Raw genomic sequence first — 18,767 nt, forward strand, 5'->3', positions numbered from 1 at the left:
CTGTCCTTTAAAAAACAAGATGATTTTCATTTATGAAAAATATTGGGTAAATTTTCCAATATCTGTAAGCACTGGCTTGTGGGAAATCAAAGTTTTTTTTTTTTTTATGTGATGTGATACCTCCTTATGGAGAAAGTCAGGCAACTAGAAAGTGAAATTTGCACTTCATTTTATGGTATTAAGAAATAATCCCTTTGTTAGGTTTTCTAGTGTGAAAGATATGAAGGTCTGACCCCCTTTGATTTATCATTCAGAGAACTCAAAGGCACTGAAAAATTTTGCATCATCTAGAAGTACAATGCTAAAAAATAGATGATGGCAGTCAGCAACCACAGCTACATAACTGAATGTTTTGCCAGCCCTTAAGTAATATTGCAAGATGGAATGAAATTTTTGAACAGATTTCTTTCTTTTCACACATGATTCTTCCAATCACCCCAACACCATGGAGGAAGGGTGTTCAAATACCGAGGAGCGATTCTGGCAGCCTGTGGAACAAGGCATCACCTCTACCTTAGTAATCGTATAGTGAACATTAGAGCAAGGTCCCTTTATGGGTGTAGTGCTGCCAGTTCTTAGCAGAGACACTTTGGCCCCTAGCTCAACCTCTTTCATTCCCTTTATTGCACCTCTGTTCATATTTTCTATGTCCAACCTAACTTTCCACCCTTTCCTAACAATTGTTTCATAGTGTAACTGTGAGGTTTTACTTTTAGTTTTCTGTCGAAGAACACTATTGAGATGAGATGGCTATTTGTCTGTCCACCTTCAGATCTTAAAAACTACTGAGGGTTGCAAGTTGGGTATGTTAGTCATCCACCCTCCAATCACAAACAACAAATTGCAGCCCTCTAGCCTCAGTAGTTTTTATTCTATTTAAGGTTAAAGAGGGTTAGCCAAGACCGTGTGTCTGGCACTGCTATAGGTGCTAAAAACACAGGCCACCACTGGGTTGTTGCCAGAAGTTTCATGGGCTACAGATGAGCTTCATGGGGCATGGCTGAGAGTTTCATCAGCTGTGGCTGAGGTTTTTATACAGCAGTATATGTTGTACAGAAAATTTGATTACGCCAAAGAAACTTTGGTGCATTTTTTACTTGTTTACTTGTGATTACCCTTTCAGTGCCTAAATTGTATATTACATTCCATTGCATTCCATGAAGAGCATGATCAAATTCAATGACAATTGGCCGAAAGTTTACAGAACGGGGAATATATTGAGGAGTACTACCTCTGTAAAGGATGCCATTAACTATAAAAGTAATGAATGCTGTCTGGAGGAAGACAATGCCTGCATTTGTGCAGTTCTTTACAGACTTCCTTTCGGCCAAAAGTTCAGTAAAGGAATTGTTAGGTTCAATGAGATAGACGTAGATGATGTTGAGCTACCTGAATCAAACGAAGCCACAGACCAAGAAGTTAATGTCAATTGAGCACACACTGGAATTAGAGGTTTCAAGGAAATGATATTCAGACAGTACTGAGGTGTTAGACATCAGTAGTCTTCAGGGGTATCATCCCTGCACACTACAAAAATACCATCGGCTACATCAAGGAATTACTCTATATATATATATATATATATATAGTATTATAATATATATATAGATATTAATATATATATATAATATATATATATATATAATATATATAATATATATATATATATATATTATATACTATATATATAATATATATCATATATTATATATATATATAACATATATATATATATATCTATATATATATACCATAGAATATATATAAAATATGCACGAAGGAAAAATAAACGAAGGAGTCTGCGAGATCTTTCGGCTGACAAGCCCTTTACTGAAGCAGCTACTGACAAAACTACGAGGAAAGACAATACAAGAAGGTTCGTATAACTGACAGATAGGGATTATAAAAGGATTAGTGCCTAGAATCCGACACACCTGGAAGATAAGAACCTTCCCAAACAAGCATAAACAAAGGGTGCAATTAAAGGTTTAAGACAATCATCTTAGATACAATCTCCAGACAATTAAAGGATTATAGGTGACAGCTATACGGAACCTAGGTAGACAAAACCATATTACAAAAAATGACAGACATACATTACAATAATATTTTTAATAACTCTAAGGCAACTGATTTTTATTTAAGTCAGTAATTAATATTTGAGGTCATTCTTAAACATGTTACAGATACAAGGGTTCTAAATGAAAAAGGCCACGACTAACATTGAAATTACAATGAAAAGTAAATTGTATTAGCAGCGATTCTAAAAGATTTCGTGATAAGACATCTCTTGACCGTGCAATTACTGACTGTCAATCCAATTAATTCGGTGGTTGTTTTCACTTAAATGAATAAATAATGCATTAGATTTTTGCCCAGTTTTTACAGAGTATTTATGCTGGCTTAGCCTTACTTCTAAGCCCTTGCTCGACTGTCCGAGGTAGAATGAGGGACAATCCATACATGGAATTTTATATTATGTTGTTGCTTTCTCTGGGGCCATTTTTTATTAACATTCTTTTTAGTGTGTTATTATAGGAAGAAACAAGGTTGACATTAAAAGCTTTTAACAATGGTTTAATGGTTTCAAATCCGTTAAAATAAGGCAAACTGAGAATGTTCTTAGAATTTTCTTTCTGTGTGTTGTTTTCAGTATAAAACTTTTTGTGGGCTTTATTATAACAAATGTCTAATATATGTGAAGGATAGCATAAATCTTTCCCTATTTTTCTTATGTATTCAATTTCTTGATCCAAATATTGTGGACTGACAATTCGTAATGCTCGTAAAAACATAGAGGAAAAAATTGATATTTTTATATTAAGATGGTGGCCTGAGAAGAATATATATATATTATATATATATATATATATATATATATATATATATATATATATATATATACATATATATATGTGTGTGTGTGTGTGTGTATATATATATATATATATATATATAATATATCTATATATATAATAATATTATATATATATATATATATATATATATATATTAGACAGGCAGCCTCTTGTCCTTCTCTGTCCAGTCTAAAAAAATAAAAAAGATAAAGAATGAGGATGGAAGAACAATTGTACTTTACCATAAAAAAGTGGGAGATAGATCTGCCCTTAATGAAGGAAGGTAGAAGGTGCAGGAAAGCACATAATTTAGATGATTACCAACTTCGGACGATACTGGATATTCAGTGTAGGATGCTGCAGTGTGATGTCCACCACCTCAGCAACCACAAGTAACTTATAGCTACATATGGCTATGTTCTAACTTTCCAGTCTGAGGGAATTGGTTGTTCTGACAGATATTAAATTCCCTTTGAGCCGAGGAGAAAATCTGATTCTTGAACTCATCAGCCACTTTGGAGGGAAAAGAAGCGAATTTAGAGATGTGAGAGACGAGGTTTATTCAATTTTACTAAGGAAACAGACAAAAGAAAGCACCTCAAACAAATTGGTTCAACACAGTTTTACTAATACATACATATATATATATATATATATATATATATATATATATATATATATTATATATATATGTATATATATATTGCATCTAAAAACACAAGGAAGAAAGTAATAATTCTCGACATAACCATCCTGATTTTTAATAGACAAATTTATAATTCTGAACTCCGAAGGGGTTAATGGCCGTCAGTGCACCTCTTGTGCAATAGTTAGTTAGTTAGTTTATTGATAAAACATACAATACGTTATATACTAACATAAATTTATACTACATATATATACACACCACATATATATATATATATATATATATATATATATATATATATTATATATATATATATATATATATATATATACCTATAATATATATATATATATATATATTGTCCAAACAAAACATTAAACCTATAAATACACTGAACGCAGCGTTCTTTCGTCCCTAGCTGCGACACCTTTCACCATTCATATTCTTTTTTCCCATTGTGCTCTCCACTCTCTGCAAGCAATTGGTTTATAGTGCAATTTGAGGTTTTGTCCCTGTTAGGTACACCTTTTCAAACCTTTTTACTTTCAATGTCTCATTCAGCACTGAATTACCTCACAGGTCCCACTTGGCCTTGGCCCTAAATTCTATATTCTATTCTATTCTAGAACTACGAATAATGTAATTTCCCCTAGACAAGTCACAAGGAATTAGGACATCCAAATTATTGATTCAAGTGAGAGGGTCGTGTACATTTAAAAAAAAAAACGAAAAAAAAAAAAAACGATGGCTTGGAGAGAAAAGAAGAAATACGAATACGTACTGTGTCATGTTTCCGAAAGATATTTGACTTGGTAAAGCTATGGAGCCTCTATTAAGATGAGCTCACAGTGTCAGAATTAACAGATGGAGATGAACCAGTTTAAAGGTGAGTGTAACAGAATATAGATTTTGAGCTGAAACATCAGTCATCAGTAGCTACATAACAAGACTAAGTTAACTGGAAAATATAATTTACGGAGAGTACAGAGAGAATAAAACATTAAGCAACACTGCTATAGATGGGAATAACAAGTAAGAATATCAAGTTAAATTTTCACGACTATTTCCATCACCGTAAAGGGAAATGCAACTCATTTAATAATAGCCAACATGGCTTTTAATCACACGTCACTAAATAACAACCACTAGTGCCAAAACTTAACATTATGGTAATATATATATATATATATATATATATATATATATATATATATATATATATATATATATATATATATATATATATATATATATATATATATATATATATATATATATATATATATATATATATACATAGGGAGAAATTACACAGCAGTCAGTCGCGTACGCAACATGAGGTGTGTTTACACCCTTCTCGACCAGTCAAGCTAAGCTGGTTACCCAGGGAACGATGTCTAACATACAGAACCTTCGCTAAGAATATACTTTATTTTCACCATGTTCTCAAAATTGAAAGTTAGGGGTCGATCAGAATTTTCTCACTCAAAAATGCTCTATTCTTGGGCAGGCCGACAAAAAAAAAGTTTTTTTTTTTAACTTGTTTTGTGTTTTCATGTCTCTTTTGGCGTTTACTGTATATTTCAATTATATATATATGCATTAAGCTACAAATACTCTTTAATATCCAATTCGCTCTACCTCGGAATAATATATTTTCATATATGTTAACCAAAAAGGATTTTTTGTATAGGTTATTATAATTTCGTCTCCTCGTGGATTCGAACCAGCGGACAGAGGAGAAATCAGGACTCAGTGACATACGGTTGGGACCCCCGGGGGGAACTTATAGCTTTCTGCTTTTGTAATGTTGAAGTTAGGCGTTTGTAATAATAATTTTGATAATAATAATCAGCGATATACCTAATAGGCTGGATCTTATGACTGCTGAATGTACCATATAATATATGGTACCTACATTCGGCAGCTCTGAGATCAAGTATATATTATAATATAATATAGGAATATGAATAGCTTGCATTATGTTGCTTCATCGTCGTGTGTAGTATGTAGGATACATGTACACGCGTTTTCTTCGATTTTTTGTTTGTTGGTTTATTTGCTTATCACTATGTGGTGTATAGGAATAGAAGTAGAGCTGTAACGTTGCATGTGTGGTCCACTTATAACAAACAGTGGCTGTAACTACTTTGCCGGTAAATTAATTAGAGACTGTCTTTTTACTCACCTGGCAACCAAAAGTTTTATGTACATAATTGTAATAAAAAAGATTCCATGTGCATTTTTATATGACCATAAAATTTGAATTCTAATTCAAAATTAAAATCGTCTTACAATGCTATTTCGTAGCGTTAGAGATAAGGTGTAATGCAATAATATTCTAGCATTATTATTAGTCGATTTGCAAAGAACGTAGACTTGGAATAAGAGTACTCCGCGAATATACCAGAATAACCATCCTATTGATTCGAATAGTGATTTTGAGAGCCAGCTCATTCTCGAAGCTTCCGAATGCAGTGCCAGTGCGTACAGTGCTCATTCCTCATTGGTACCTTATCTGCTGCAGCTGAAACAATCTATTAAGTAGAAAACACTGATGACTCAACATCATCATTTGCCTCAATGACTTGATAACAGTTATCTCGTGCTTACACAGCTTATTCCCAATAATGAAAATGGTAAAGTTTTGGTATCTGCAAACTGAATAAGGTTCGCAAAGAACTTTCTTGAAAGCTTATAAAAGAGGATCGGAAGCCGCGTGCCAGGAAGCGCAGACAGCATCGGAACTCACGCCGAGTGGGATCACGTCGTCCTGCCGTTGCTTCGCTCTACTTATTCACGTTGCCTACATCAAACGCATAACAACATGTCTAGTTCACAGTGAGTATTAATTGTTTAATATTCCAGCTTCCGTTTGTATCGTTTTGAGTGCTTATGTACGACACATGATTAAATTTTAAATATGACTGTCCATCTTTGGAATGATGTTCTGCGTCAGGAAAGTCGCTCGTTGCACCAAATGAGTGACTGAACCGCCGGCGGCGTGGATGAGCATGCTTAGTGCTAGGACTTGTGTAGGGCTAACTTTGCGTCATTTACGATAGACAGCACATTCATACGGCCACGCGTCACGCGATTACCTAACTGGAAGGACGAAAGGGATGAGTGGTATGTCGAGTCGGCTTCTCCCCAGAGTTCCTGGTGGTGTTCCGTCGTCTATCACTGTCGGCGTTGCAATAAATTTTGAGGTGGACCTTGACGTTAGAATTAAGTGTACCTTAAACTCTCCTAATCATCTTGACTCCACAACAGGATGATTTGTGGAATTGACCAGCTTCATGGCCAAAGGCTCTCATAAGTCACCCTTTCACACTTTGATCACTCCTGAATGAACAAACACGCCCAAGGGTGGGGTTGTCCCGCACCAATCAACTGAGAATCATGAGACTGAACTAGGTAGTAGGTAAATCGGTTTCTGACGGGTGCTGAAACTCCTTGAGTTGTCCTTCATATCCTTTATGAGTACTCCTAGCCTAGGCTTACCTATTCACCAACCATCCCTTCTCAGTATTAGAGGGCAGTTTAAGAACTTACTATTTTGACGCTTTGCCATACCCTGATGCTGGGGTAGCCTACTTTATTGTATATTGCTGTGGAGTCTTGTGAATATGGTTTTTTAAAAAATTGTATATACTTTAAACCATAAGCACATTCCACAGTAGGCCAAGTGTAAATGGCCGAGTGGTGACATACGAGTGGCCTCTTCCTGAAAAAGCACTTAAATTATCACATTATTTCATAATGTAGGAGAAAACACTTTGAGAAGAGCGTTAGAGGTCTCTCAGTGTTCTGCTTGGACGGGCCACAATTATTGATCTGATGTCATGGGCAGTAAATTAAAAAAGTTACTTTTTTGGGGAAGGTGGTCGGCCACATTCTGGGTTTGGTGGGCCACTTATGTCACTGCTTGGTCATTTACCCTAGTTGTAAATATTTTCTAATGGTTATTTCTTTTTAGTGCCATAGGACCTATTGTATATCTGGACAATTTCCTCCCTTAGTGCCATTGGACGCAGGATACTATGTATGGAATGACTGGAAGAGATTTTGGAGATGAAAGCAAACCTAACCATACCTAGAATGCCATGTCCTCACTTACCAGACCGACCTTCCTAACTTCACTTAATCCTTAAGAGCTGGGCTAAAAAAAAAAAAAAAAAAAAAAAAATCATCAGCATCCTAGACCTGGGAAATTTGAGATCTGCCAATTTAAGGAAAAAAAAAAACATGAAAAGGGGAAAATACGCAAATGCACATGGTGTAAGGAAAAAAAAAAATTATCCCCATCTTTCACTAGAAATTACAGTCCCTTGTTGGTCTCTTTTACATTACAGGTCACACTTTATCAAAACTAAAATCTGTAACAAATTCTGAGTATATTTGCTGTTAAATATTTATGCAAATAAATTTACCAAGATTGAAGATGCAGGAACATTGTTTATATACATGTTTTTTCTAATATTTCAATGTATCTGACATACTATCATAAATAGATAAGAACTTGAACCACAACTTCCCTTGGGTATACTGATGAGCTAATAAATAAAAGGCACAGGATATTGGTACGGCAGCCGTATCCCGATCGCGGTAGATATTTGTACGGCAGTGAATTGCGCATGCGTCAATTTCAGACATCGTGCTGTACGCCGTACAAGTAGGGTAAAAAACCACATGGTACAGGGGTGGACCATGTACGATCAATGTGTACAACCCCAAAAAAAGTACATTATAACGCGTCCTGACATCGGAGATGGGCATCAGACACGACTTGTTGTTGGTGAGAAACGGAGCTAAAGACCTCTACTCCGGTGTCAGGACGCGTTATAATGTACTTTTCTTGGGGTTGTACACTTTGATTGTACATGGTCCACCCCTGTACCATGCGGTTTTTTACCCTAACGTGTGGGGGGGGTACGGCAGATTCTGTCAATGGTGCCGTATTGCGCTCTTGACTTGCTGTAGGTACGGCAGTTAGCTGTATCCGTTTACCAGTTTGCTAATCATACTGTACTATGTGACCAAAGTTTGACCTTTAGGCGGGACAGTCCCGCTTTTTGAACATCTGATCCCCCCCCATTTTTATAAGTTAGCAAAATGCCTACCCCCCCCCCCCCCCCCCCCACCCCCCCCCCCCCCCCCACCTTTTTGTTATGCTTTTTGTGAATTTTGTCCCCGCTTGTTTGTGCTAAAAAAAAAAAAAAAAAACTATCCCAATTTTAATGGAATAGTGCTGAAATTTTGCTTAATTTTGCCATTTCATTAGCAGGTAAATTCTATCGTCTTCCCCGACAGCTGCATACCCAATGAAGTGAATTAAAGAATATTGTAGTGTATAAAGCGGCCCTTTGCAACTGCTGATGTCTGGCAGAATAAAGGTCCGAGAAAGTCACCAAAGGTACGATGGTGGTGTATTTATATATAATCCTCTTTGAATCTCTTCTTCGGAGTTCTTTTCAGGGGCCGATTCGATCATACGTGACCTACGTATATACAATTTTTGAAAGTTTGAGTCTTCATGGATGTCTATGGTTTTTTTCAGCTCGTTTAAGCCTGAAAACATCTGTTTTCTGGCGAAAACTAATTTATTATTCCGCCATTTTTCTTGCTGTCACTGATATGCCTGCAGCGTGCAGCCTGAGGCGGTAAACAAAGGTTCGCGCATGCGCAATTCACTGCCGTACCAACATCTACCAATGTCGGGGTACGGCTGCCGTACCAATATCCAGTTCGTTAATAAAAAGGCATCATGGTAAGTCAAGATCACAACTAACTCATGAGGCTCCTACTTCATTGATCTGAGCCAGTCTAAAATTTACCACTAGTGAATTTATGGTCTATAGAAGTAGTGGGAACCTCTCTTTGCCCAATTCTCCCAATTCAAGGGCACCCAATATTGATGCTTACCAAAAGTGAATCCGTCCACCACCCTATTGTTGCTACTCATGAGGGTATCTGTTCATTAAGGGTTAACCCTTCTGCTGCGTGGGACTGATCTCAGTCATCAAAAGATTTTTTCCATGGCATGGAACTGATCTCAGTCATCCTTCTCATTCTGGTAAGCAGACCACAACAGATAACGCGTTTCCCTCATCATTTTATGAAGCCTTTGTCTATATTCTAGCAACAAATGGCAACATTTGATTGCCAACTTACAGGATAATCTCAGGGCAAGGCTTAGACCTTCAGTAACTGTTTAAATACCATAGAGGGAGGTTTCACTAGGTGGTGATGTAGCACCGAGGCTTTTATTTGGTAATGAACCAATGATAGTATTAGACCAGAACTATCAGATAGTTCTGACAGTGATGGTAGTGAATATGATGATGTTTATTATATTGTAATAATTATAGACAAATCTATCTTTGATAATTTCTTAACTTAAGGTTTTATGAGATTGATAATTTCTTAACTTAAGGTTTTATGAGAGATGATGAATTGGGAAATGAAAGGAGGAACCATTTTTTCCTGCACCAGTGTTTAGTAAACAAAAGACAACATTATAAAATTTGAGAATGGATGATGACCAATGAATACAGTAATAGTACCTCAAAGTTATGGGAGGTTGGTTCCAGAACTCTTGTACAAGATGGAGTTTCGTGTAAGTTTGGTATGGTCACTAAAAATGCTAAGAAATGCTTATTTCTAGAGTTTAAACACTAAATATGACCCTAATCATGCTCCCAAGTATTAAACTAACTTTTAAATGAAACTAGTACTATTACCAAAATTTCACATAAAAATTAATTTAAAAAAGAAATAACTGGTTGATGTAAAAAAAAGTAGTTACAGCAACTACTAGATACATATACGGTTTTGTATGTATATGTACTAACTTTACCCTTAATTCATGGGATGCCATTTTATTTTTCCTGCTAACTACGAACGAGAGAGAGAGATAAATACATACATGGTGCTCTCTACACATTTCTCTAAGGTTAAAAAAGTAATATTCATAGAACAACCTCTTAGTTATGTTTTTCTAGTACATTGATAAATTCATTTTATCAACGCAGTCCAACTGAACAATCTCATCTCATGATCATGTGAGGTCCTAGTGACAAACACTGCAAATTATGTAGTACTGACTTTGTATCATACGTATTTAAAAATATAAATATACACAATCTCTGTACTGATTTTACACTTGAAAGCATGAAAACTTATCCTAATTGTAGTACTACTTGTATTTCAGAAATTAGAAGTTTCATGAAATGGATATCATTTATGAAAAGTGCAATAACTTTTGTGAATGGATATCACATCTTGTTAAAGTACACTGATTGTAGGTGCTGTAATTAACTTTGTATCATGTTTATGAGTGTACAAAGATGAAATTAATACATTTTTAATACAGATTTTGCACATACAATCTTTAAAGCTTATAAATTTATGTAAAAACTTGAACATAACACTTTTGTAGGGTTTTGCAGTGTTCCCTGAGGATTTGCAAATGTACGTGTGTCTGTGAAAACTCGTATATGACAATAAGTTCAGCCCCTTTCCAATGGAAAGTTTGCAGGTATTGTAAATTCACACAACTCGAATTATGTAAGATTGAGGTATTGTAGTAGTCAGTTCGTAAAAATTGGTACAATGAAACTTACTGGAGATTATAAATTCTCATTTTCTACAGACTGTGAAGTCTAGTTTTTATTTTATATTGTAAGGTTTTCCAGATGAAATTTTTTACCAAAAGCAGGTGTTCAAAGTTTGTGAAACAGTGTTTCAGACTGAATATATAACTAAAATAGTGTTACTCCATGCTTTGAGAGGTATCACACTAAAATGAATCAAAGTGAGAAAGTTAGTGATTTACACAATTAACAGGATGCTTTTTTAACACTAGTGCCGAAAATATGGCTCGCAGCAAAATTTTTTAATGCAGCATGCCCTGACGTGGCTAGAGGGGAAAGCTTTGCCTATCCTGGACCTCTAGATTTTATTAGCTATACAACAGAAAATTTTTGCTGAGATAAGTAAAATAAGATATGGTATATAAATTTTCATTTTCAGCTACATTTAGCCTATTTTGTTCAGGTTTGGGCACAAATACAAACCTTCGTTTTTTATATAGGGATTTAGGTTGTGGATGCAAGTTGCAAGGCTGTTTAACTTTCAGACAAGGTCGGTAGCTACTGACGGGTTTGGGAATCTCCGCCCAATTGTCTGTCTACACTCCACTTTGCTTTCAACTGCTGTCCGATGATGATGCTTTCAAACTGCTGTCGATGATGACGTCTTTGTACTTCTTTGTCCAACTGCTGTTTGCTTTCTGTAGACTTTGTTATTTGTGATATTTTTGTGTGCTGGCCTTATTGTATTATAGATACATAGTATATACTCAAATCCCCTTAAACACATAAGCGCTTTGAAGAGGAAACTACTGTGTTAAGCACTGTCCAGGTAAAGACAGGATGTGTATTTGGTTTCTTGCTAATATTTTTTGAGGTTGATTCTCAATTACCGTATATACTCTAGTATATACTCTAGTATATCATCATGCGACCCCCAAATTTTCGTCCTCCAAGGCGTCCTCCAGCGCAAGGGGTGGAGCGCTCGGAGAGACTCGCGTCCGCTGAAAAAAGGCGTTTCGTTGTGACGGACGCTTCCATCCGCCTGTCTTGCCAGTTTCGTTTGCGCTCTTCTCCGGATGCGTATGACGCCTTTCCGCCTCAGAAGAGAGGTAGGATGTCATCCGGTGAGGACGCTGAGATGCACTACAGTCCGCTCTCTTGAGAAGCAGGTAGCTGTACCTGTGGGAAGAAGGAGGCGTCCCCTCGCCCCTCGTCTTCTCGCAGGATCAGCCCTGCCCCCTCTGTTCGTTCTTCTCCTACGAAGAATATTCTTTTGTCCCTTCAGGACAGTTCGTCAGCGCTAATGGCTCAGAGGACTCGCCCAGCAGCAGTCGAGCCTAAGCGGAGGAAGGACCTTAGGCTGCCTGTCAAGAGGACGAAGCCGTCTCCTTCTCCCTCTCCTTGTTCGTCTCTTTCTCCATTTGCGTCTCCTTCGGCGAATCGCCAATCTCGTTCGCCCACTAAGAAAGCGGGTCGTCAGGACGCTTTCGTTCCCTCTAAACGTCGTGGGCAGGCTGCTCGCCGTGACGCTCGAGAGGACGCTTTTGAGTACGCTCAGGACGCTTTTGAGGACGCTTTCCAGGACGCTTCGGAGGACGCCGAGCAGGAAGAAGACGTGCACCAGGGACGCTCGGAAGGACGATCGTAGTGACGTGGTCTCCTTGTAAAGAGATAATGCAAGACTAGCAAAGACACGCTTTCTTCTAAGTCTACTCTTTTGTGTAGGAAGCGTAAGGACGCTTCTCTTAGTAGTAAGGCAGCCTCGGGCGCAGTCAAGGACGCTCATCGCCGTCAAGACGCTCTGCCTCCTTCGAGCTGTAAGGTTCGCCGCAAGGAAGGCAGCCTAGATGAGTCTTCTGCTGTTAAGCAACGGGGGTCTTTGATCAAGGCCAGACCCGCTGGACGTACGCCCTCTCCGGAGGGGCGGTCTCCTATGCCTATTAGGGAAGAAGGAGAATTGAGTAGTCCTGCTGACTTGGTAGAAGAGGAACCTTCTGCGTCTTCAGTATCGGATTACAAGGTTCTTGTGCGGCTGTTGCGCTCGTCCTTCGGGGACAAGTTTCAGCCTGCAGCTCCCAAGTCTCCTCCCTCGCAGTTTTCGTCTTCCAAGTCATGTAAGACCCCAGAGTTTGTCGAAATGAAGACTTCGCTCTCCACCAAGAGGGCCTTCAAGAAACTCCAGGACTGGATGGAACGAAGGAAGGATCAGGGCAAGTCAACTTTCGCCCTTCCTCCCTCTAGACTCAGCGGAAAAGGAGGAATTTGGTATGAGACCAAAGGAGAGTGGGTGTGAGGATCCCTTCTTCAGCGCAAGGGGATTTCTCTAGCTTAGTGGATTCTCAGAGGAGATCCCTCTTATCCACTGCCAAGGTGTCGTGGACCCCTACGGAGACAGACCATCATTTGAAAGGACTGCTACGGACTCTTGAAGTCTTCAACTTCTTAGACTGGTGCTTGGGAGTTCTAGATCTACAATCTAGAAGCCCTGATTCTATCAGTTTGGGGAGCTGTCCAGCGTGCTATCGTGCATGGACAAGGCCGTCAGGGATGGTTCGGAGGGGCTTGTCTCTCATTTTGGGACTGCCTTCCTGAAGAAGAGAGCTTTGCTGTGTAACTAACTTCACAGCTAGATCGGTTTACACCCGCTCAGAAAGCGGAAACTGCTCTTTTCACCTCTTACGAGCCATCTCTTCCCCCAGACTTTGGTCAAGGACTTAGCAAGTAGCTTGCAGGAAAAAGCGACACAGGACCTTTTAGCCCAGTCCTAGAGACGTTCGGCAGTTCCTTCCACTTCATCTTTTGTGCGACCTTCGAAGAAGGTTAAACCCTTTCGTGGGGCTCCTCCCTCGAGAGCAGCTCCTCGAGGGAGAGGGCTTGCAAGAGGAAGAGCTTCCTTTAAACCCAAGCCATCTAAGTGAGAGTTATGTCCTTCAGACACCAGTCGGAGCCAGACTGAAGTCTTTTGCAGGAGCATGGAGGAGAGAGAGATACGGACCCTTGGTCCCTCAAGATCGTGGAGCAGGGGTACAAGATCCCCTTTTGGATCCTCCTCTTTCCACGACTCCCAGAGACCTTTCTCAGTCATATCAGGGAGAAAAGAAACGAGTTTTGTTCGATCTTTTACAACAGATGATCGAGAAAAGAGCGGTGGAACAAGTTGCGGACCTGGGGTCTCCAGGTTTTTACAACAGGATTTTCCTAGTACCAGAGCAGTCGTCGGGTTGGCGTCCAGTCCTAGATGTAAGCAGGCTCAATCTTTTTGTGGAAAAGATCAAATTCAAGATGGAGACCGCCTCAGTCTGTTCTGGGAGCCTTGAGACCGGGGCGACTGGATGGTGTTCCTTAGACCTGCAGGACGCGTACTTTCACGTTCCGATCCACCCTCTTTCAAGAAAATACCTAAGATTCGTTTTAGGCAACAAAGTGTGGCAGTTCAGAGCCCTTTGTTTCGGCCTGACCACGGCTCCGATGGTTTTCACCGTAATCATGAAGAATGTGGCGAGGTGGCTACACTCTTCAGGGATAAGAGTTTCCCTTTACCTCGACGATTGGCTTATCAGAGCGTCGTCGAGAGAAAAGTGTCTGAAGGACCTTCAGTTAACGTTAGCCTTAGCGAAGTCCCTGGGACTTCTTGTCAACCTGGGGATTCAGATGGATTCAGTGGCTTTTCAAGCGTTTCCATCCCAGGAACGTCAGCGGCTAGGCTTAGAGAAAATCTCAGCCTTCTTGGAGAAAGAAACTTGCTCGGCGAGGGAATGGATGAGTCTGCTGGGCACCATTTCCTCGCTGGAAAGGTTTGTTTCCTTGGGAAGACTGCACCTCAGGAAGACTGCACCTCAGGCCTCTCCAGTTTTTCCTTGCGCACGAATAGAAGAAGGCCAAGGACGATATCAATGCGATCTTGAAGATCTCAGAGTCGATAAAGAGCCATCTAAGATGGTGGCAATCTCAGAAGCTACAGGAGGGCTTATCCCTAAGTCTTCTGAGCCCCGACCTAGTGTTGTTTTCAGACACTTCCATTGCGGGCTGGGGAGCAACACTAGGAGGGGAAGAAGTGTCAGGCTCCTGGAGAGGGGAACAGGCAGTCTGGCACATCAATGTCAAAGAACTTGCAGCGATCTTCCTGTCTCTGCAGTTCTTCAAAGAAAGATTGACGAACAAAACCGTTCAAGTCAATTCAGACAACACCACAGCCCTCGCGTATTTGAAGAATCAGGGAGGAACACATCCCGGACTTTGTTTCACCTAGCGAAGGAGATTCTGCTGTGGGCAAAGGTGAAGAAGATCACGATCCTGAGATTCATAGCAGGAGTGCAGAACGTCAGGGCGGACCTTCTCAGTCGTCAGGACCAAATCCTGCCGACGGAATGGATCCTACACAAAGATGTGTGTCAAGATCTTTGGAAGTTGTGGGGACGTCCTCTGGTCGACTTATTCGTGACGTCGAGGACGAAGAGGCTTCCTCTGTATTGCTCCCCGGTCCTAGATCCAGAAGCAATCGTTGTGGACGCATTGCTATGGAGTTGGACGGGCCTAGACCTGTATGCCTTCCCACCATTCAAGATCATGGGGGAAGTCATGAGGAAGTTTGCGGCTTCGGAAGGGACGAGGTTGACCCTGATCGCCACCCCGATGTGGCCAGCGAGGGAGAATGGTTCATGGAGGGGGTCATGTCTTTCCTTGTAGACTTCCCAAGGACGTTGCCCCTGGAGGGGGAAAGATCTACTCAAACAGCCTCACTTCGAAAGGTATCACCAAAACCTCTCCGCTCTGGGTCTGACTGCGTTCAGACTATCGAAAAGTTGGCCTGAGCGAGAGGTTTTTCGAAAGCAGCTGCGAGAGCAATCGTAAATGCAAGACGAGCATCTACAAGAGCTGTCTACCAATTGAAGTGGGCTTCCTTCAGGGCATGGTGTAAAAAGGAGGGAGTTTCCTTTTCCACGACTTCTGTGAACCAGATAGCCGATTTTCTGCTTTTTCTTAGGAACAGTGCAGAAATAGCAGTCCCGACCATTAAGGGATACAAGAGCATGTTGTCAGCGGTTTTTAGGCACAGAGGCCTGGACCTTTCTGACAACAAGGATCTTCATGATCTCTTGAAATCTTTTGAGACCTCGAAGATTCCTCAAGCGAGACCGCCTTCATGGAACCTTGACGTAGTCTTAGGTTTTTGATGTCAAGTCCGTTTGAACCTCTTCAATCAGCGTCTCTTCGGAACTTGACAAGGAAGGCTCTTTTTCCTAACTTCTCTGGCGACGGGCGAGAGAGTTAGTGAAATCCAAGCTTTTAGTCATCTAGTGGGCTTCAAAGGAGACAACGCTGTCTGCTCTTTGAGTCCAACTTTCTTGGCAAAGAATGAAAACCCGTCTAACCCTTGGCCGAAAAGCTTCAAGATTAAGGGTATGTCAAGTCTGGTGGGCCAAGAACCAGAGAGAGTCCTGTGCCCTGTCAGGGCTCTCAAGTTCTATGTTCATAGAACGAAAGAAGGTAAGAGGTCCCTCAGGTAATCTCTGGTGCTCTGTGAAGAGACCGGAATTACCTTTATCTAAGAATGCTGAGGCTTTTCCTCTTGAGGGACGTCATTAAAGAGGCTCATTCATCTTGCCAGAAGACTGAGTTTGAGCCTCTTACGAGTGAAAGCTCACGAAGTCAGAGCTGTCGCTACCTCTCTTGCCTTCCAAAAGAACATGTCAATCAAAGACATTCTTGATGGCACCTTTTGGAGGAGCAATTCTGTTTTTGCCTCACATTACTTAAGGGATGTGAGAACGATTTATGACGACTGCAATTCTCTTGGGCCATACGTTTCTGCAGACACAGTCTTGGGGGCTGGAGGTAGCTCTTTCCTATCCCTTAGTTAGGTTTTTAGGTTAGTTTTTTAATTGTTGTGTTTTTGGTTTTTGGTGAGTCTTGTGTGAAGATCTATCATCTCTTAGTTTAGTGTTCAGGGGGTCTTTGGCTAGTTGGTCAGGTGGTGGTCAGTTGCTTCATAGCCCTCATATTGTATGGTTCGATGGTCTTGTTCACGTTGAGGTCACGTCCCCGTTGACAGAGCATCCAGAGCGCACCAGCACTACAGGTCCTCACCTGGCTGGCAACTCTGATTAAGCAGAAGCAGGCTAAGTGACAGTAATCACAGAGTCTACTTTGCAAACAGGTAAGGAAACCAAGGTGTATATCATCTACTTAATTAGTTTCCTACAAATCCTATTCTGTCTCTTCCCACCATCCGAAGGTGGGATTCAGCTATATATATATCTGTCAGTTAAGTTGCATGAACAAAATGTTATTGTTATAATACAATTAAGTTTGTTCATACTTACCTGGCAGATATATATAATTAGAGTGCCCACCCTCCTCCCCTCAGGAGATAGGGGCATTGATAAAATATGAATAGAAAATGGGAATGGTTCCTGATATCCGCCTCCCAGCGGCGGGAATGGGTACTACCACCTGGCCGCCCACTGCGTGTGCCGCGAGTTTTGAAATTCTGTCGGACTTCAGAAAAATACAGCTATATATATATATCTGCCAGGTAAGTATGAACAAACTTAATTGTATTATAACAATAACATTTTTGTCATGTATCTCATGTATCATGCGAGTTCCTTTTCCGAGAGCGTCAATTCATCATAAGGTTGCTGGTTTAGCCTGCTAATGGCCGAGTCATTCAGATGTGTGCTGCTGCTAGTCAAGTTATGGTAATTTTCTTACTAATCCCGAGAATTGAATAGAAAATTTCAAGTTTGTTCATGCCACTTACCTGACAGATATATATATAGCTGTATTTTCTGACGTCCGACAGAAATTTCAAAACTCGCGGCGCACGCAGGTGGGCGGGGGCCAGGTGGGGTAGTACCCATTCCCGCCGCTGGGAGGCGGATATCAGGAACCATTCCCATTTTCTATTCATATTTTTTTCTGTCGCCGGTCGGTAAACATCTGTTTACAGACCTCTGCTCAGGATTTTTTTGGAATTGACTCGCTTTTAAGTATCTGATTGATTTTTTGGTATTGAATTGGATTGTTGAATTGGCATGCGCGATAGTGACCGTTTTTTGATTTTGGATTGACTTTCTATATAAGATATGTCTGGATCAATGTGTGAGTTTCAGAGTGTGTGTGAGGCTGATTGTAAGGTGAGGCTACCGAAAGCATCGGTAGACCCTCACACAGTATGTATGAGTTGTAGGGGCTTAATTGTTTGATTGATAATCGGTGCAATGAATGTGAGAAATTGACCGATGATGATTGGAGGGTATATGAGTCCTATCGCCTTAAATTGGAGCGCGATAGGATCAGGAGGTCTTCCTCCAGAGTGGTTCTTCCAAAGGTAAGGCTAACATCTCTCCTGCATTAACACCTGTAGTGTTTACAACCCCTAAACCTGTGTTGCCTTCGGGCTCTGATTCTGTGTCGGGAGAAGCGAATGCTCTCTCTCTGATTTTGGAGTCTCTTCGCACTCTGGAGACCAAAGTGAAAGCCTTAGAAACTGGCTCTGGTGCAAGTGTTGTGATCGTGCCCCCAGTGTTGTGGAGGGGGCGTCAGATCGGCCCATAATGCCTCTAGGCCTAGACCTCTATCAGACTCCCAAGACCCAGGGAGTAGGTATGTCGAAAGCCGCAAGAGGGGTTACGGGGGCTTCCCACCGATCTGGGGCTACCC

The 18,767-nt window shown here is 40.4% G+C and overlaps 1 protein-coding gene and 1 long non-coding RNA gene across 2 annotated transcripts in view; one reads left to right on the forward strand and one right to left on the reverse strand.

Annotated features, from left to right (window-relative positions):
* LOC135224565 (uncharacterized) overlaps positions 1-6,809 on the reverse strand; it is a 19,218-nt gene extending 12,409 nt beyond the window's left edge. The window contains exon 1 of the long non-coding RNA XR_010316767.1: positions 6,609-6,809. This is a non-coding gene — a long non-coding RNA (uncharacterized LOC135224565). The remainder of the gene's footprint in view (positions 1-6,608) is intronic.
* LOC135224564 (co-chaperone protein daf-41-like) overlaps positions 6,116-18,767 on the forward strand; it is a 99,422-nt gene continuing 86,770 nt past the window's right edge. Inside the window, exon 1 of the mRNA XM_064263673.1 lies at positions 6,116-6,348. Coding sequence (XP_064119743.1) covers positions 6,335-6,348 — 14 coding nt within the window. The 5' untranslated portion in view covers positions 6,116-6,334. The remainder of the gene's footprint in view (positions 6,349-18,767) is intronic.

This window comes from Macrobrachium nipponense, chromosome 12 (assembly GCF_015104395.2).
Source record: "Macrobrachium nipponense isolate FS-2020 chromosome 12, ASM1510439v2, whole genome shotgun sequence".
NCBI classification, from domain to species: Eukaryota; Metazoa; Arthropoda; class Malacostraca; order Decapoda; family Palaemonidae; genus Macrobrachium; species Macrobrachium nipponense.